A 20,886-nucleotide genomic window follows, 5' to 3' on the forward strand; every position below is an offset into this window, starting at 1 on the left:
TCTGCCGGGCCGGGGCGGGGCCGCGCGGTGCTCCCCGGGGCTCGGCCGCCTCCAGCTCCGCTCCCCTCGGCTCCCTCGGCTCCTCCGCGTCCCGCTGCCGCCGCCATGGCCCCTCCTGGTGCTGCTGCTCCTCCCGCGGCAGCGGCCCCGGGGCTGGTGCTGGCCGCGCTGCTGCTGCTGCTGAGCCCGGCGCAGGCGGCGCGGAGGCCCAACGTGGTGCTCGTCCTCACCGACGACCAGGACGTGTTTCTGGGCGGCATGGTGAGCCCGGCACGGCCTGGGATGAACCCTGAGGGGAGCGGGATTGGACCCCGTGGGGCACAAAACGTGGCGTCCCCCGGCGGGCTGGGGTCCCCCGTGTGAGGTGTGGGGGGAATGGGTGCGGGGTGGGTGTGGGAGCGGGGCTCAGCCCTGTCGGGGTGTGCGAGCCCGGCCGCGGCCTCACGGTGCCCTCACCTCTCCCGCAGACCCCCCTGAAGAAGACCAACGCGCTCATCGCTCAGATGGGAGTCACCTTCGTGAACGCGGTGAGTGCTGGCGGTGCCTCTGCGGGCCGCCCAGGTGCGCCCGGCTGTGCTTAACCCAAAATTTGGGAGCCTGGGAGCTCCTACAAATCCCTATGTGTGCAGCCGATTTCTTTAATTTAATGCCTAACTATTCCTTAAGTCTCAAAATATGTATCACAGCAAGTCACACTCAAAGTCTTATAGGGGAAAATTTCACTTCCTAAAAGCACTCAGGCAAACTTCCTTAGCCAGTGAAGTAAAACCGCTTAGTAAGTGTTTCTATTATAACCTAAGAAAAACTTAAAAACTTCTAGCTTTTTGCATGTTGATAACCTGCTTCAGACATCTGGTATTCTAATATATCGTCTCACGGCTAAGGTAACGTAGTGAGCCAACTGGTGAGCAGTGTTTGTGGTACAGGGGGTGGGGGTGGAGGCCGTATGGTGGAGAAACAAAAAGCTGGTTTCACGTGCAGCGTTTCACTAGTGAAAATATTTGGGGTGTAATCCTTCCGCCCTGAAAAGGAGAATATAATATCTTGTGAAGTTATAAAGCCGTTGAACTCTTAGTTAACCTATTCTCTGGTGTTTCAAAACCTTAAATTTTAAGGAAAAAAAAATTCTACTATACCAATCTTGTATCTCTTCATCCTGCTTTTTTTGCAGTACGTTCCCAGTGCACTTTGCTGTCCCAGTCGCGCTAGCATTTTAACTGGAAAATACCCTCATAATCATCATGTTGTCAATAACACTCTGGAAGGAAACTGTAGCAGCAAGTCATGGCAGAAGATTCAAGAGCCGAATACCTTCCCAGCCCTGCTCAAATCCATGTGTGGTTATCAAACATTCTTCGCTGGAAAGTATTTGAATGAGGTATTTTGTGCTTATGTTTTTACTGTTCATCTGCGTTTCTGAAATAACCATGGATTTTATACTTGTAATGAGTATTTTATATTTGTAATGAATGGTGTATTCCCCGAATATTTAAAACAGATACTTGGATAAACAATTCTCTCTACTGACATGGGGTAAATAAGATGCAAAGTTCAAATCTAGAACTTAGTTAAAATCAGATTCTTAGTTCCATGAATGTTTTTAAAAGTTGATTGTGAAAGGATCCAAAGGTTTTTTACAATGTGTTCAGATGTGTTAATTGCTAGAGATGATTCATTTTATGACTGTAGGAAATAAATGACTGGCGTGTAGTATCTATGAAGAATGCCATCAGGCCAGCACCATGGGTGTTAGAACAGTGTTACCTAAAGAAGAAAAAATAGGTCTATCTCACTGTTCCTGATGTATCTCCTCGAATCAGGACTACTTTCTTTTTAGCAGTAAATTTTAAATATTAAAAGTTCACTGAAGTAAACTCACTGGGAGAGTAGGCATTAATGGAGCTCTCTGCAGAGGTTACTCCTTACTCTTTACTAAATTACTTGTGTGTGCGAGCACTTTGTGTATTTTTTCCTATTTTCAGCTAAGCTGTGGTTCACAGTAGCTTATGGTAAGCTTTAAAATTCATTGCTAATAATCTAAGATGAGGTGTGGTTCCTGTGTGATGGAGTTGTATTTGGAGCCAGGTGACTTAACAGCAGTTAAGCAGAGTTCTTAACAGCATTATTTTCCTTGCATCTCTTGGTGGAAAATGGTGGTGTTATAATAAAATAATGGAACGTGAATATTCTTCGCCAGGCACAAGTCTGTCTCTGCTGAAGTTACTGATGTGACTAGGGGAAGGAAGGCTTATATGGCTTCCTCTGAGCATCCCTTGACTCAGCAGAATCTCCTGTCCCTGCAGTAAGGGGAGCCATGTAGATGGCAGAGGACAGCACTGAGAAGATGTGTTGTGTTGCTCTGAGGCATCCTCTGTTTTGAATTTGGCACTGGTTCAGCCGTTGGTTTCCTTTTTGCTGGCTTCAGGGCTGGTTGTTGTGGATCATTTGGCACTAAGATGACAGCAGCAAGCACTGCTTTAAGTTCACACCAGCTCTTCAGGCAGGGTGATGGAGGCTGTTGGTTTATGTGAAGTTGTCTTTAATCTCTTCTGAACTGTTAGCACAGAACCCAAGGCTGTCTTGTTGCGTGTTTTGGTCATATCTTATTATGTGATGATTTATCATGTGTTCTGTATACACATTTCTGCATACATCCATGTGCAGAGTAGAAGAGGGAATAAATTTTAAAACTTATTGGTGAATCCCCAAAAGGTTAATTATTTTAACCCTGATCTCTTTAACAGGCTGTATATACACTCTTACGTACAAGTGGATACATTTCTTCTGAAGTTGAATTTGGCTTATTGGGGTTTCTGACTAATGTTGAATAAAGCACATGAATATGAAACGTAACTTCTAGGTTTTATTCGTGATAACGGAAAGTGAGTCACGGTCTGTCTTTTTTCAGTATGGAGCAGAGGATGCAGGGGGAGTTGGCCATGTCCCTCCCGGATGGAGTTTTTGGTATGCTTTGGTATGTGACTTCTTAATATACTTATTTTTATTTATTTTATTTATTTTAATTATTCTTAATATACTTCTTCTTATTATACTTAATTTTGGTAGCTTTGAAATCCAATTCATATTCTAACTTTGCTGGTCATGAAATAGCAGTCAGAGCATCTAACAACATGACATAAATCCTACGTTTTTTTTCTCTACTTCATGTCAGTCCATTGGCTTTCACAAGGGCTGCTCCTACTCAGATGCCTGGGGAAAAACCCCAGCTTGTAAAGCCAAAGCAGCGTAAGAGAACACTGCAATATGTGCTGTTGGGGACCAGTTTTGAGAATTCTTGATCTGTTTTTGTGACAAATGCTTTTGCAACATATTTGATGAATGCTTGTTGCGAGTTCTTGATTATTTTGAGCAATCAGTGTACACGTTGCTATGTATAAAAATGTGTGTAACTTTTCTTTTTCACAGGAGAAGAATTCCAAGTACTACAACTATACTCTTTCAGTAAATGGCAAAGCACGGAGGCATGGCGAGAACTACAGCGTAGATTATCTGACAGATGTGCTGGTAAGAAACCTCACAACGTACGTGTCACAAAAGTGACCAGATAATGTCTCATGCTGGGGGCTTGGGGGCTGGGGATGGCAATTTGTTAGTTCATAACAACAGCACAATCATGCAGTATTTGTCATAGACAGACATTAACCAGCACAAGAAGATTGACACAAGATTGTGTGAATTTAGAAATGACACGTTTGTGCACATGAGGTGTGAAAAGGAAATTGGTTTCAACTGTCCGTTTGCTGCCAGTAACTTCAGTGTGAGGTTGCTAATGACTGCTGTGGTACGTGAGGAACGTGGTGGATACAAGCCATGTCTTAAATTACTTCATAGAAGGATGTATTTCATTATAGTACTCAACTTCTGTAACAGATTAATTGCACCAAAACTTCACTAGGAAATTAAGCATGTAAAAGTAACTTTGTGCTGTTCTGTTTGGTAGTTATTACAGTGTGTCAATGTCTTGTCACCCTTAACAATATAAAATAGGTAACTTAGGCATATCAAAGGCTAATTAATACACCATGGAGTGTGAGGGCAACATCTACCAAAATGTGTTGCTGACCAGGGAAATCTCTAGCCTTTTTATCCTTCTGAGACAAAGAGAAGTTATTAAGAAAGTCAACGGAGATATAAAATGCTTAAAGGCAAGTTGTAAGAGTTAGTCTTACTTCTCTTGAGGCCCTGATTAGCAAGTACCTTGGATCCTGTGTGGGTTTTTCTGTTGCTTCCACCTCCTCATCTCCCTGCAAAAGCTGGAGTCTTAAGTTAGTGTTCTGTTGCAGTATGTTATTCGGCATTCCTGAGAGCCTGCATGCTCAGGAAAACTCTTCCCTGAAAAGTCTCCTGAAGCAGTAAGTTTGTGGTCTTCTGTCGAGACTCTAAGGAGGTTCATTGCCAGTTTTTTAACCTAGACAGCTGCTTACTAGGGACAGAAATGATTGATGTTTCTTAGGGCATGTAACAGCTGTCTGATTAAATTGATTTACAGTGGCTAAAGCTAGATTGGAATTGATAAGCCAGAAGTGGGTTAACTGTTCTGTTACTGGCATTGTACCAGCCTTATCGATCTTTCAGTAGCTCATAAGCATTTCAGTCAACAGATTGCTGCAGAAACTTAGTTGTGGTGGGTTGCCTGTTGATACAGCAGTATATGATGATTTTCAGTGTGTTGCATTCTAACTTCTGCCTATAGTTATCGAATACATACTCATCATTTCAAATTAGTGTGAGTTCAATTCACTGTGTGGGTGGTGCACACCATACCTCTGCTGCCAGGTTTGTGGCAGTAGAGACCACCAGGAAAAAGCTCACATAGCTTATGCAAAGTTCCTGTGTTGCTTGATGGGATGAGCAATCTCCTTGTCCTAAGGACATCCAGGTGATGAAGTCTAGTATTAAGAATCTGAACACCTGGATCTGTCTACTGCAGTTTAAGCTCCTAACTAGCTCAGACTAGTTCAGAGTTTGCCTCCTTCACACGGTTCTTATCCTCCCTTAAGTCTGTAGTTATATATTGGAATTCCAGTCCCTGTTGCTTAGCTGTGGAAGTTAGGAGGAAGGAAGAGGAGGTTGTATTAGCAGGCAATTCCTGGTGTTTCCTTTATTCTAAAGGATGAGAAGGAAATCTGAGGGATACACTAATCAGACAGGAAAAGAAAATATTGCAGGATCTGAATAGTGAAGAACTCACCAGCATGTAATGCCTTTGAAGCCTTCCCCTGGCCAATCCTTGAAATTAAAGCCAAAATGAAACTCACAGTCTCCTCGAACTGGCTACTTGAAGTTGGACATAACTGAAGTGAAAATGAAAGTACAATGACTTGGCATGAGTGGTTGGATCTGGCACTGTTTTTTACCTTAGAGCTTCTGCTTTCACCAGCACAGATGGGGCACCCCTTAGAAACTAGGAGCTGGCTGCATTGTGAGCATACGCTGTAAACAGTGGAGCAAAACAGCGTTTTCAGAACTTTTGGTACTTTGAGACAACTGAATCTGACAGACTGTGAGCTGTCAGGCACGAGATAGCATTCTGAGAGCCTCAAAGACTCAAATTATATTAAAGTTGCAATTTTATGCAGTGATGGGAGGGTTCAAGTGGCTTTTGTTGAGATGTGGAATAGGTGCAGTGGCATGAGAAGACGGAGTTGTCCTTTGCATCCTTTTCAGCTTTCCAGGCCTAAATAGTGTAAATGTCTAAAGCAGAATGCTGTTCAGAGATGTGGGACGAAGAATTTAGCACTTGGTTTTATTTTATCAGGAGTTTTTTGAGTGCTTTTTACTTTGAGTGAATGGACTTATGTTCTTCAACAAAACTCTTCGCAGGCCAACATGTCATTGGACTTCTTGGAGTACAAATCTAATTTTGAACCTTTCTTCATGATGATCTCAACCCCAGCTCCACACTCACCTTGGACAGCTGCGCCGCAGTACAAGAACAGCTTTCAGAACGTCAGTGCGCCAAGAAACAGCAATTTCAACATTCATGGGAAGGTAAGCTACCTTGAAAGGATCTCCATAGGTTATTCCACTCGTTTGTGAGAGCAGTAGGCAGTGACCCTGACGTGCATGTTAAGTTTAAGCAAAAGAATAGACCAATACAATGATTTCTGGTTGTTAGTTATCTTAATCACCCTTTATGTGCAAGGTATGTCTGTTGTGACTTAGGTTTTTGCATACTGATACCTTGTAAATTAAAAAAGTCAGTGGTAAAAATACCATGGTTTAATATTTGTAAGTGGGGGAAGAAGTTAATTCCTTGTTCAGTTTCCAGATTGTCCTGAAGCACTTTGTGTTCTTTCATTGCTCTTCAGCGTGTTCAGGAGAGCACAGAGGTGGTGTGAACACAGAGGAAGGATGAGAACAGGCTGTGCGTGCCTGCTCACGTGGGTGGGATGGTCCTTTGCTCGAGCTCATAGAAAGCTGCCCCAACTTGACAAGCTTATCAGGCCAACCAGAAGGCTTTGTGAAATTGTGAGCTGCAGGGCCCAGGGTCATAAAGGACTTGGAGAATTTGGCTTTCGTCTGTTGAAATAACTTGTAACCAGAATTGCTCAGCCTAGCGTTACAAACTCAGACATGTTTGTGACAGGCCAGTACCTTCCACTGCTGGGAAACTTAGCCATGTATGGTCTAGCTTAGACTAATCTGCTGCTTTTGCTTTCTCTTATTGGTAGAGTAAGCCACAAACAGTTAATCTGGTGAGATACTTAATTTGTGGGGTTTTGTATTTTTCTGGTCCAATTAGTCTCAAATGCAGACCTTACTGCACCTCACTGTTTAACTTACGTCAAGATTTCACTCGGAAAAGACACATTAAGGGCAGAAAACACTTCCCAGGCAGTAGAACAGGAAACAAAGTGTGAGAAACAGCAGTGTGAGCAGCCAGGTCACTGAAGAAAGAGGGGAGGAGGAGGTGCTGCTCCATGCACCAGAGCAGAGATTCCCCTGCAGCCTGAGGAGAGGCCCCTGGTGGAGGAGGGAAAAGCAGGAGGGAGCAGCAGAGAGGTGCTGTTAGGGACTGGCTGCAGCCACCCATCCCTTATCTGCGGGGGGAGATGGGGAACACAGCTGGGTATGAGGAAGAGGGCAGAGGGGAAGGCAGTGGATGAATTCCTGTCTTTTTCGTTGATGGTTGAACTTAATCTTGAAGTCTTTTTTTCCATTAAAAAATATCCTTAACTTTCTTAGGCTGCATTACTGTCATAACTGAGTGCTTTCAAAGGTGTGAGCTAGAAATAACTTGACCAGTGAAGTCAGCACCTAGCCAGAAAATACAACTTGGGAGGTCCCTTCTGTGAAGTGAAAGCTCTGCATGTGCCTTATAATACAGAGCGAAATGACAGACTGATCTAATGTGTGGTAGTTCATATCCGTGGGTGCAGCGGTTTCGCAGTAGGAATGGCCTGGCATTGCCTATCTTCCTGGACATAAAATAGCTACAATCATTAACGGTGTGCATTTCTTCAGGTGGTAATGTCATAATTTTCAAGCCTAGCTCTTTTTTGAGCTTCGCTGTTCTCCAGGGCAAGTGCAATTCCTGCTGTAGTAATAAACGTACACTTTGGCTCAGACCCTCAAGTCGCTGATGTTGTAATGTTTGCTGGGCAATCTCGCGTTGTGTAGCCTGGCATTTTACAGTCCTGATACCTGAATCAGCATTGCCTAGCTTCTTTATGTAGTGTGTGTGCAAGAGGTGCTAAAAGGAGCAGTGTAGGTGGAATCTCTGCATAAAAAGTAGGATTTGAGTTCTCAGCACTGGCCAGCATGCTGTGTACTCTGCCTTCTGGATTGTTTTCCCTGCGAGCTGGAGCACAGCTGTGTTGAGATTCTGCCGGCAAGATAGGGTGTTCTGTCCCAAGGTCTTGTAAACTTTCTTTCAGAATGGGACACAGAGAGGCAGCAGGACAGGTGGACAGCTTCGTGTATAATCTGGTGAAAGAAACTCAACAGGGAAACAAACTTGAGGGCAGTGCATCAGTACGAAGTTTGTTGAAATCCACAAAGGTGTTAAGGTGCTCTGTGAACTTTCTGAAACTTAAGAGGAAGGTAGGAATATCAGAATACTCCAGAAAAGAGGGATTTGCTATTTCACAGCAAGAGAAACAAAGCACGGCTGCGTCCTGGGGAGGACCTTTCCCAAGTCCACCTCCTGAGAAAGGTGTCTGCAGAGGTGACATTGCATCCTTCATTTCCTGAAGAACTTGTGCTGAGCTGGGGATGGGGGTTGTGATGTCTGTCCTTCCTTTTGCACTCCTGACTGACACATAAGGCCTTGGTGTTTGGTCTTGATGATGCCATCAGTTTTCTTGCTGAGACGGATGTAACATCTGTCCAGAGAATTGCTGTACAACTGCCACGAGCAAGGCCTGATACAACTGAGTTAAAATAAACTGGGCATGATATTAGTTCTCCATGCCAAAAATCTTTTCTTCAGTCTGCAGAACATAGAACAGGGAAACTGCAGAAGATGAGTCACTTCGTTGTGAGTCCTTAAAGCCTTCTGAACCCTTGCAGTCACTCACTTGTGACAGGAGGGAAATTGCATAACTAGAGGCTCTGGAGAGGAGTGACCAGCTAAATATAGGCTCAGGCTGGAGATGAGGAGTGGATCATGTCTGACTTAGTAAACAAAAAAGTGTAAAGTTGCATTGCCATGACTTTCTCCTTTATTCTGCTCCCCACTAATGCTACCCTTCAGCTTGTTCACAACAGCCCTTCCCAGGTATTTATACAGCGCCTGACCCAGTTCAGACTGGTGCTTCAGGATGTGCAGCTGTAACTTTTCTTATGAAGAGTTTGATCATCTCTGTTACTTGGGGAAGAGGGGGGATAAGGGGAGAAGGGAAAGGGCTGTTTCTGAAACTTGGGGATGAAAAAATCTAGAAAAATAATAACATTTCAGCAAAAGAAACACTCTTTCTGGAATTAAAAAAAAAAAAAAAACAACTAAATCTGAGATGTTTTTTCCCTCAATAGTCTCCAGCCCTGAGTTCATAAGGCTACTGAGAATCTGATAGTGGCCGATCTTTCTATCACCTGTCCATAAACTAGGTAGTCCTAATTCCAGACATTTCTCCCCACTTCTCAACTTATGCTAGGATGCTCCCAAGTATCAGTCCCAAAAGAACCTTGCTTTGACAACCATGTCCAATTTTATAATTCTGCACAATCCTTCAGAGTTTTTTCCCATCAGACCTTTATCAGGCTTCTTCCTGAATTTTGGTAGCTATTGAAACTTTGTTTGGGAGAGCCTTCCCTAGAAATTTGCATGAATTCTTTCCTGGACTGCTTTGCAAATATTCACAGCTACTTTTTTTTTGTCCAAGGACCAAGTACAATGGAGCTGTAACATGTTCTGTCTTGCAACTTAGGTCTTACATAAACCAAGAGGGAAATCTGGAGTCAGGTCATTTTGATAGTATTACCTAGCCATTTCACAGGAATCGTGCAGATGTTTTACCCTAAATAAGATTTATTTTGTAATCAGCCTAACAAAGGTTTAAAAGCTGACACAAACCTTTTCTTGTTCTTCTCTTCTACCCTGATCTGTCTTTCTTTAGAACAAGCACTGGTTAATTCGACAAGCAAAGACCCCAATGACTAACTCTTCAATACAGTTCCTTGATGATGCTTACAGAAAGAGGTAAGATTTCTTTGTTGTTGTTGCTTAAAATTTTCTGCTCAAAACTTGTCTTCTTGATTTCATTTTTTTATTTATTTAAAGGGTTGTAGTCAGTCTGACTATAGATGTTGAGTTACCAGTAATAGTTCTTTCACTTGTCTCAACACACCTGACTTTACAATTTTCTTCACAAAAAGTAAACTCAGTTGACTTTGGAAACATTTTTCTCCTAAATTGTAGAAAGATGTCATGCTTGGTGTCTTCACTGCTTTTCTTTCAGTTCACAATACGTTTTCAAAAAAATAATAAAAAAAGACATTCTTTACTTTGAAAGCATTTGAATTTCAGATTCTCCCATGATGCACATGAAATATCAATTTATCAGCCATCTAATCTCACTAACGTTGGCTTTGTCTGTTTCTTAGTCCCATCTTTTCAGATAAGAATATCTGTAGTAACTGACTATCTAAGGCAAGTGCTTGATTCCCTTTTTATAAGGGGCTAGGGAAAGTGGGGAGGGAATGTGAAGATAAAACTTGTTCCTTTACCATAAAGAAAGGTATATTTGTTTACATTGTAGGTTTCTGAAAGAAATGTTAGCTTAACTTTAAATATTAAACTTCATTTTGAGCAGTTATAAAGGCATTAGCTTGTTGCTTTGGAGGTGGAAGACCAGGCTTTTTTTTTTTTTTTTTTTTTTTTAGCTCTTGCTTTATAAAATGTGAAGGCAAAATTATGCAGGAATCTTAAATTAAGCCTGGAGACAACAATCTAAGAATTAAATAACTCCAGTTAATTCAGCATAATGCTAGTCTGTGAAGTCTTATTGTTGACCTACTGGAAGCATTCTCAATGACAGACCCCATGACGAAGGGAAGAATAACCTGTGACTGTTCAAGGCTTTTCGATATCCTGGAAGAACGGACCCTGATACTGCATAATACAAAATAACTGATGTGCTTTCCAGGCAGAAAGGATCCCTTAGAGAAAATTAAGTTCTGAAAGACTTGCATTTTGGTATTAAAAATTAGATATAAAGAACTAATAACAAATGACCTTGTAGGAGATAACTCTGACTCTGTTACTGTGTTGCTTCAAAGTTGGTCCTGGCTGTCTCTAGATAAGATAAGAAGTAATCATCATTTTGACGTCTTTCTCAGACACTGCAGAATAAAATCAACAAGAACTGAAGGCAAACAGTCTGTTTCTATCTTAAGTCACAGCCTCAAGAAGTACAGAATAGTAATCTGTGAAACTTGTTTTCAGAATTTGCAAATAAAATAATCTGCTTACAGTGCATATGCTACTAATTTAGAGCAACATGAATGCCCTACTAATCAGAATTATTCTGTATTTTTCATTTTCACATCAATTGCTTTGTTTCTGTATAGGTGGCAAACTCTGTTGTCAGTAGATGACCTGGTAGAGAAACTAGTGAAGAAATTGGAATTCCATGGAGAACTGGATAACACGTACATCTTCTACACATCAGACAATGGCTTCCATACTGGTAAGGTGTTCGCTGCTTACTGAGCATTTGTAGAAGATCCAGAAATCACAAATAACATGTCACTCTTGTGGCCACTCCAGGAAATGGGAACAGCAGCTGTGGAAAACTGTAGACATGAGAAGTACTGACCTGAATTGCAAAACATTCTGTAGTTGCAGTGTGGAGTGTTTGGGGATATTTCGTGGTTTGAGTGTTTGCTTTGTTGGTTTTCAGCATTACTGTTTACCACTAAAATTAGATAGAAATGGAGGAAGGATCTCTGTGGAGTTGACCAATAAATATCTTTCTCAAAAACCTATCTCTACATCAAGTTGCACAGCTGAATATGTGGTATCTAAGCTGTTAATCCTTGAGATATGTCTTACAGGAACTGACAGCTTCAAAATATGCTCTACTTTGTCGATGTAGGTAGTGTTATGAACCTCTCCTGACTTGTTAAAATTGGTTGCTGGAAACTGAGTAATACAAGACTTTATAAATATGAAACAAGAACCCATTTAACTTTCTCTTTTCTAATGTGTAGGCCAGTTTTCTTTGCCAATAGACAAACGGCAGCTGTATGAGTTTGATATCAAAGTTCCACTGCTAGTTCGAGGACCAGGGATAAAACCAAACCAGACAAACAAGGTAGGTAAGAAGTGAAGACACGATACTGCTCTGCTTCTGTTGTTTCACAGTTACCCACTTTATATCATTTAGAAATTACTGCCTACGTGTGGTGGTAGAAAATGCAAAGACCTCATTTTAATTAAAAAAAAAAAAAAAAAAAAGCTATATGACCTTGCTTGAATCAGTAAAATTAAGTAATTGCAGGCTGTAGAAATAAATTAGGTGTGGAGATCACTTTCTGAAGATCCTAGCATTGCTTGTGAACGTTACAGGTTCTATTAGACAATGAAGATGAAATGAAGTACTTGTGATTTTAGATGCACCTAAACACTAAAATATAGAAGTCTCATTATTTTATCTGTTAAGGTTCTGTTCTTCTGAACTAACAGTTTTCCTCACCCTGCAGATGCTTGTTGCAAATATTGATTTGGGTCCCACTATTCTGGATATTGCAGGCTACGACTTGAATAAGACCCAGATGGATGGGATGTCACTGTTGCCACTGTTGGTAAGTAGATGGACAGGGATCGTAACCAGTAATTCTTGTAGGGGTTATTCAGAGTGCATGCCGTTCCCTTCAGCGGGCTGGGTGGACTTGTAGTTCATATTCTTCCCTTGTTTACTTTTACAGATTGTTCACAGCTTGCAGGGAGGGAGAGGGGGTGTTGGTATGCTGTTTAAGTGCAGGTACATTTTGATAAACAGTACGGCTTTGTGGTTGTTTTGTAACCAAAACTTGTCATCCTTTGGCTAATCCTGCTGCACATAAAAGAACTCCTATTATGAAGGCTGTATGTTAATTCCAGTTTGCACCATCCTTTTCCTTAGGATTTCTCAATATAGATGTAAGAGAAAAGCAGCCTGTTTTTACTGTCATCTTTGGTTTGCCTCGGTTTTCAGTGAAAGTAGTGGGTCCCCCGAAAACTCTGCAAAAATGCAGGTGGTTTCATAAAGTAAACCTGACCTTTCCACTAAGTGAGCAGAAGCCTACTTAAATAAAGCTGCTTGTAGTTGATCCTTTTAGTTTTAATTAAATTTAGTCTATAAATTGAAGATGGCTTACTTGGAAATGTGGGAGATCATCTAGATTTAAAACAGTGCTTTGCTATTAAAACCTTGTATCCCAACCTTAAGCTGTTCATCGGGTGGAAGCAGATAAAAGGTATCTAGTTTAAACTCTGACAAGCAAAAATGTGAAACTCATTGTTTCACTGCATATGATGGTGCTGTACATCAACCTTGCAATTCTTTCCCCCACTCCGTCTTTTAAAATGCGTCTACAAATAGAGCAGCTTAAAACTTAGTTGCTTCTTAAAGCTGTTTATCTTTTATGCTAAGGCTATCTTTTTCCATCTGTTGTGGTCATCTGATACAAATCAAAGAGAAAGAGAAACAGCCTTGTTACAGGGAGCTTGTCTGTAATACAGTAGTTTCTAGCCGTGCGGCTTGTGTTTTGTATTGCTGCATGATTGATTCCTTATAACTTGAAGATGGTACTTTTAGTACCCCTCTTTATAAAGATTTAGGGTTCTTTGATTGGATCCTTGTCTTCTAGCTACCCAAGGCATTTTAACCTAAGACCGAGTATTATTTTAAGACTGACTCAAACTAGGGACCATGTCTCAACTGCCTTTTAAGCAGTGAATAGATTTTTATTTTCCCAGGCATGGAGCATTTCTTCTCTTTCACAGTTCAGTGAATATTAAGTCATGTTAACCTCTTCTCCTAGAGAGGAGACAAAAATGTGACCTGGAGATCAGACTTCCTGGTGGAGTACCAAGGAGAAGGGTATAACGGCAGTGATCCTACCTGTCCCGGCCTAGGACCTGGTGTCACAGTGAGTAGGACAAGATTTGTTGTTAATAGCAAACAGCAGCTGACTTAAAGCTCTGATTGTTCTGTGAGCTAACCTGGTTCTAAAAGCAAGCTTCCAGTGTCATGGTAAGTAGGGGTTAGCTCTGTAAGTGCTGAGCAGCATTTAAGAACCAGGGAGACATTCAGCCATGCAGAAGTGATGTGCACATGACCAAACAGAACAGTTGCCCTTTTAGTGGGAATCTATGGGGCATGTGGGCAGAAGAAATATCCAGAAAAGAGTGGACTGGACAAAATGGCTGGCAGCGACATTTTCCTTCTAAAGTTTCAGTGGCCTTGTCACACAGCTACAAGATTGTACTTTTTAAGTCACTACCTGCTTTCTGAATCAGTGTCCTTTAAGGAAAACATCCCTTTTGTGGTGTATTTAGTAGTGTTTTGTGCTAGTGTGCATACACAAGCTTCCCAGGCAAAATGCATGTGATTAATCACAGTGATGTCATTAACATTTCTCTAAAAGAGCTGGCCTTTGCTTAACATCCCAGCAGACACCTGTGTGTGTTAGGCTGAGATCCAGGTGTTCATTAATTAACTGCATTTGGCTTGAGCTGGTATAGACTAGGGAGAGGATTGCTAGTTCATCTTTATTTTTCCCTGATCTCAAGTATTTGTGAACTGCTTACTTCACAGCACTGCTTCCCAGACTGCGTCTGTGAGGACTCCTATAACAACACGTATGCTTGTGTAAGGACGATGTCAACTTCCTGGGATCTGCAGTACTGCGAGTTTGATGACCGGGAGGTGAGTCTCTAACAGACCTTTGCTGTTCTCAGCTGTGCGAGTGATTGCCCACAGTCCTGTCAGCTCTCAACATTTGCATCAAGTAATCTGAAAAGCCTATTAGCGCTGCTTGCAGGACAAGCAGTGAAGTATTTAACTGCTGAGAATGTTTGACCAAAACTTTGTGGTGAGATGGGGAGGCAGGTGGGAGGGCAGCATGGGAATAGCTTAACTATCACTTTTGCTTCCTGCTTCCTTAACAGCCTATGGGGGAGCTGTTTTGAGGCTGGATTCAGTTCCCATTTTTGCCCTAATTCCATGTGACAGATTGCTCTGTACTGCTTTTTCTGTTGCATTATACTCTACTGTTCTTATGTTTAACTGCAACTCTTTTCCTTGAACAGAAGCCTCACTCTAATCACCTCTTCTGTTGCTCACTCATTTGCCTCTTACAGCCAAAAGTCTGTTACAGCTCTGAGAAAAGTCTCTGCTGTTAGCTTAAGTTGTTTGGTTGTATGGGATGTAGTTGTCTGCTCAGAAACTGCTCACACCTCACTTGCAGAGCACCAGCTGTATACGCAAAAGCTGGTGAGTCTCAGGGCTGATTGTTCCTGATGCCCATTTGCAAACAGTTGTTATAGAGAGCACGCTGAGTTTGAGGCAAGTGTTAGGGTCACAAATTCAATAAGCTGCACTGGCAGCAGATGTGCACTAAAACAGGTATTCTCAATTACCATGCTGCCACACACAAACCTGTGGTAATCTGCAGTAAACAACTTAAAGCAGGGCAGCCAGTCCCACAAGGTGTTTTTTTTGCAGGCAGACAGCAAAAAAGACTGTATAGGAAATAGAGATAGCAGATACTGCACTTGATTGGTGGCTGAATTTCTGGGTCACTCAGCTTACCTGGGTCAGCTAAATTAAGGCTAACAATACTGGAAAGATGCAGAGATGCAGTGTTTCAGACCTTGCAGTGAACTTTATAAGAACACTTGCAGCCAGAGTCTGTCCTGATGCATCTTTATCTAAGTTAGACACAACGGAGTCAGTGTTAATCGTTATCATCTGCAATCACAACTCCTACTGCAGCACAGACAAAACCTCAGCTGAGTTTTTTGTTATGTTTGACTACTGTTTGTCCCACAGACTAGTTTAGAGATTTAATGTACCAAGAAACAAATATACCCCAAAATTGTCTAGGCAAATCAAGTTCTCAAAGTACGTATACACAACAAAAACTTTATTAAGGTTATAGCATATCTGTATTCAGCATCTTTTGTACATGTAGTTAAGATGTGTCTGAGTTCTGACAGCTGGAAGTACATGAAGTATGGTGGTGATATGATTGTTGTCAAATTGTGTTCTGAGATCCATTAATGAAAAAACAGCCACCTTCTCCATGGCCTTTGCCTCTGAAGTTGCAGGCTTAAGACAGGGTCCTTTAGGTGTTAAGAAGATCTATATTGTAGCAGATGGATTTGCACCCATCTAAAAATACTTTTTCAGTAATATTGCACTATAACAAAACTTTATCTTCACATACAGACTGTCCTGTCTTTGGCTATTTAGCCACCAGGCTACAGATAGCTTATGTATGGGGAAGCTGTGATATAACTGAAAATACTATTTGAGATTATCCGGGAAGAACGCTTCATTACAGCAATATGATGTGATTGTTAACTAGTGTGTACGTGTACATGACTTAATACAATATGGGAACTTTCTTGTCTTCAACAGGTGTTTGTGGAAGTATACAACTTGACTGCAGATCCGCACCAGATCAACAACATTGCTAAAACAATTGATCAAGAAATTCTAGAGAAGATGAACTATCGATTAATGATGCTGCAGTCCTGTTCAGGAGCAACTTGCCGTACACCTGGAGTCTTTGATCCTGGGTAAACAGTGTCCACTCTTAATACTTTTAAGTATAACAATGTGTGTGTGTGAAATTCTTCATAGAAGGTACTTATAAGAAAGAATATCACCAACATACGTGCTTTTATTTAATAGAAATGGCTTCTCAGTGCTTACATTTTTTAAATGCTTAACTTACACTTTGTAGGTTAAATTAAAATACAACTTTATGGTATTAATTCTACTATTCTAATCTTGTCAGCCACTGACTTAGCATAGCTGTAAGCTTACAGCTATTCTGGGTAGTCAAACACAAGTGACTTCAGACTTGTCTGCAAGCAGTGAAAAGCTCTGCGTATTTCCATAGGCAGGAATTTTCCAAATACTTGCTTTGATTATTCCTGGAGGTGCTGTTAGCAAAAAATACTTCATTGCAGGACCTAAGCTGTATCTATTAGACAGCTGTGGTAAGTAATTCTTGCTGCTTATGTCAAAATTCAGTCAGTACTCATTTGGACTGAAGCTTTTCTAAGCACTATTTAAAATTTTCTTGCAGTTGTGCCACACAGATCTGTAATTTGAGGCAGCAAATACATCTCGTGAATGCTTAATGTTATACATACCAGCATGCTGTTGGTAGCTTGTAGCTCATATTTATTTCTCTAGAGATTATCAACTCCTTAACTGCACATTGTTATAATTCAGCACACAGTAGAGACAATCTCTCTACCTATTAGGTATCAGGAAAGGAACTATTCATGTAGCCTTATATTGGAACTATTTCAGAGATCAGCTATTTCCAGAAACAACTGCTACTGTAGACTAGCTCATGCTGTTCCTTTCTACAGGTACAGGTTCGACCCACGGCTGATGTTCAGCAATCACGGTGTTCGGGCTCGGAGGTTTTCTGCACAGTCCTTATGAAGCATTTAAGAGCCTCTTGCAATCAGCTCCCGCTGACCAGTTTCTCCAGTGATTGCAGCAGGTCTGTCTCTGAAACTCACTGATCGCAGCTGGAAGACTTCTGATGGGCTCTTCAAACCCTGTTTGGAAGAAAAACCCTCGTCTTTAGCTGGTTGCCTTGTGCAATATGTATATTTTACAGCTGAACTGTAACTCTAAATCGTTAGACACAGCTAACCTGTCTTGCTCAGATATTTGATTACCACCTTTGTCTTTTAAGTACCTTTTCATATCACAGGCACAGAGATGAATCTATGGCCTATGAATCTGAACAGTTTGTTTTGTTCTAAAAGTCAATAAATGCATATTTGAATTGGGTTAGATAGGCAGGAGCTATTGCACTGTAATGCTCACCTATATTCAGTGTCACACACTTTCCTGAAGGCTATGTTTAATGATAGGTTTCCTGTGTTGAGCTCAAAGCTGTTAATGACAATAGCAACCTAGCCCAAAATAGCATAGGGAAGGCATTAGTCAAAACTGTAGGATTTGACTAGCAAGTGTCTCTTGCAGACTAAAATCAGTATGCAAAATACCCTCTTTCAGTAAGACCACTTTAAATGAGACCAATGAATTTTGTAGATCTGCTTTGGTAGCTTGCAAACAAGAATGTAATTTCAGCCTCCTAGCTTGAAATGCTGGATTGGGTTAAGATGTACTACTGAAAAAACTTAGGGTTTAATATAGGCTTCCTAGTGTGTTAATCAGAACAGACTAACAAGTATTCAAGTAAGCGTGCCTGTGTTTTGAGCTGTTAAATCTATTTCAGTACATGGAAAGAAGTAATACTAACACACAGAACAGGGCACCACAGCAGAGTTGATCTGTCTCTAACCTCCAGATGTCTTGAATTGTCTAACAAGTCATTAGATTCTTGAAGGTAAATTATTTTGAGAGAAAACTAAAATCACTGTTCACTAGAAGTTAAGGTAAGGGGGCTATTTTAGGCAGTTTCAGTTCTTTGTAGAGAGAGCTGCTTTTTGGTTGAGACATTACACAATCTGCAGTAAGTGGCCTTCACATCAAAGGAGTGTACAGCAGACATCTAACTGTAGTGTGTTATCATTTGGTTTCCCTTTGGAAGGGTGGTGTTGACTTTTCAACCTTCTGATTAGGCTCATCTGAAATGCAGCTGTCACTTGTACCCAAACTTGAGTATCTTTCTGAATCTTGAAAAACACCTGAACTTGAGCTAATATAGAACTTTTGTATAGATTCATTAGGAAAAAAAAAAAATCTAGAAACAGTGTATATTTTGAAACACAAGTTCAGAGTTCATGTTGCTTGTGTGCAAATCAACTGTATTATCAGGCAAGATGGTCTTTCCCTTGTCAAACAAACTGTGGTGCAACTCTAGCTTTTAGCCAGCTATTTTAGGTCTTCTAAAGAGAGAGCATGGTGTTTTCAGTTTCTGTCACACACAACCTTTTACCACAGGGGAAAAGTGATCAGGCAACCAAGTATGATGATACTGGTATGACAACTGTGGAGATGCATAACCTGATACAGACCACACACTGGACAAAAACAATGCTACAGTAAAATCCTATGAGCTTTCCTTGCTTTTGATTCTGAAGCACAGAATTTGCCATTCGTATAGCTTAGTTGCAAACTTCTGTGATGCTAAGGTTTTATTTGAGCTTTTAAAAGCTCTATCTAGAGCTTTTATTTCCAATTTAACTCATTGTTTCAGATCTTCAGCATGACCAAATACTTGGAGAAAAATTGCTGCAAAGGTAATTTCTCAGCTGAAGCATCTGTATCAATGCTGAGATTTTTGGATCCTCTCAAACTATTTGCATGCTTTTGGATACTCAGGATGTTTTTTTCCTCCATTACAATCATAGCTTTATCCTCCTCTCCTTGTTTCTCAAGCCTTAGTATTGCCCTTCGGTTTGCTTCAGTCTCTTGTTTTGTCTTTAAAACCAAAACCAAAGTTTTTCATGCTCAAGTATTTTCTTGTATCCTGAGCTAAACCTAAAGTTCATTTACATAGTGTTTTGCTCACATAATTCTAGCAAGTTAGACTTGGTCTTTGTTTAAACTGTATATTGGTAGCTGTGTGGAAGCTGGTACAAAATACACCATTTATGTGAAACCCTCAATAGCTCTATCAAATCTAGGAGATCATATGTAAAGTTTATACTTCTGTTAAGTTGCAGTGCAAATAATGTGCTTTATGATGCTTCTGAATAGAAAAACATCTCTGTTATGTGTACAAATACATAACACGCACTCATTTCTCTTAAAGTGATCTAAAGCCATAGTAAGCAAATTTTTCCTTTTGAAGGTTTACTTTTTTGGTTATCAAATGACATGAAAGTTGACAGTAGAATTGCTATACACTCATCAGTGTGGGTGATGACACAAATTATTTACAGGTTTATGCAGGTAGTACAAGTGCTAATTTGGGTACAACGTTGTAACCAGGCTCAAAAACTTACCTTCTGCATTCAGAAAACCACGCTATATCTGAAATATCTGAAATCTGTCGTAGGTAATAATGCCATACTAAACTCACTTTTAGAATGAAATTATTCCTTTCTTAACCAAAAAGAAGAGAATTAGCAATTCAGGAAAATAACTTCACTCTCACTTTTGATAGAGGCTTAAGAACATACAATGAATTGAAGGAAGAACAGGACACAACATCTGCCTGACTTCCATTACTTTTGGAGGAGTTTGTTGTGACTTGTCTGGTGTTTATTTCCAGGAATTATTAATTCTGAGTATTTTAACAGCCCTAAATGAACAGTATTAATTCTTATCCGTGGCAATAAAAAAAAAAAAATATTAGGAAGAAACTTTAACTTGCAACCAGATCTAATTGCCAGCCAAATGGATTTAAAGCTAAATGGTCTTCCTGGACATTCAATTTCATATGCTATTTGATCGTAGCTGTGTCTGTACCTTGTTACTGAAGGCATTTTGTTAAATGAAGGGGCCTTATCAGAGCAGAGATCTGTTTAGGTAAAATGTGATTTATTTTTTTTGTCATTATTATCAAAAGCAGAGCTGTGAACTTTAATGATCTGATGTGGTAAAGCAGATACAATGCAGGGAGAAATACAGTTAATAACTTTGACATTACCCTGAAACAAAAAGCATTCTGTATCATCACTTCAGCATAAATCAGTACAGCTAGTACGTGTTTACCCAGCATAAGTTTGATAAATTGGACTTCTGTTTGGGGAACAAAGCTGTACTGTGGACATGCATGAAAACACACAGCACAGGTGCAATACCTCTTCAAGCAATCAACTTAAGTTTGAGACTGATTATACATTTCCTCATAATGAAACAACTGTCAGTTTTGTTATGATTCAATTAAAGTGAATCTTATTTGTATTCCTTTCCTCTGTATGTGAGCATACTTTGCTGTAGCATGTTGTGAGCATACTTAGTTTCTGCTGTTTGAACATTTGTTTAGAAAGTGCCCTTCCAGAGGACCCTGTTCACTGCTGCACTTTTGGGAAAAGAAAAAATAAACTGCCTATCAAACTTCTTATCTTTGTTACTGAACTTCAATTAAAGCTTTCCAAAGGATCAAGCTGTGCCACTTTTCTAAAGATGGATTTCTCATCTGATAAGCTAGTTCTGTGCTTACTGCCCTATTACATTTCAAAAAAAGAAGTCTATCAGTGACGTTCCACAGAGTCACAGTTGATCTTTATGTAGAGTCTCGCAAGACCACACATGACTACTGCAG

General features: G+C 40.6%; 1 protein-coding gene across 1 annotated transcript; it reads left to right on the forward strand.

The window, feature by feature from the left end:
- Positions 1–18: 18 nt before the first annotated feature.
- Positions 19–20,683, forward strand: GNS (glucosamine (N-acetyl)-6-sulfatase). The gene is made up of 14 exons (XM_084304687.1): positions 19–261; positions 468–527; positions 1,172–1,378; positions 2,909–2,974; positions 3,427–3,525; positions 5,845–6,012; positions 9,582–9,664; positions 11,035–11,153; positions 11,677–11,780; positions 12,169–12,270; positions 13,492–13,599; positions 14,268–14,378; positions 16,095–16,255; positions 17,063–20,683. The coding sequence occupies exons 1-14, from the start codon at positions 106–108 to the stop codon at positions 17,136–17,138; spliced, it is 1,620 nt and encodes a 539-aa protein (XP_084160813.1). The 5' UTR covers positions 19–105; the 3' UTR covers positions 17,139–20,683.
- The last annotated feature ends 203 nt before the right edge of the window (positions 20,684–20,886 follow it).

This window comes from Netta rufina (genome assembly GCF_964035555.1).
Source record: "Netta rufina genome assembly, chromosome: 1".
NCBI classification, from domain to species: Eukaryota; Metazoa; Chordata; class Aves; order Anseriformes; family Anatidae; genus Netta; species Netta rufina.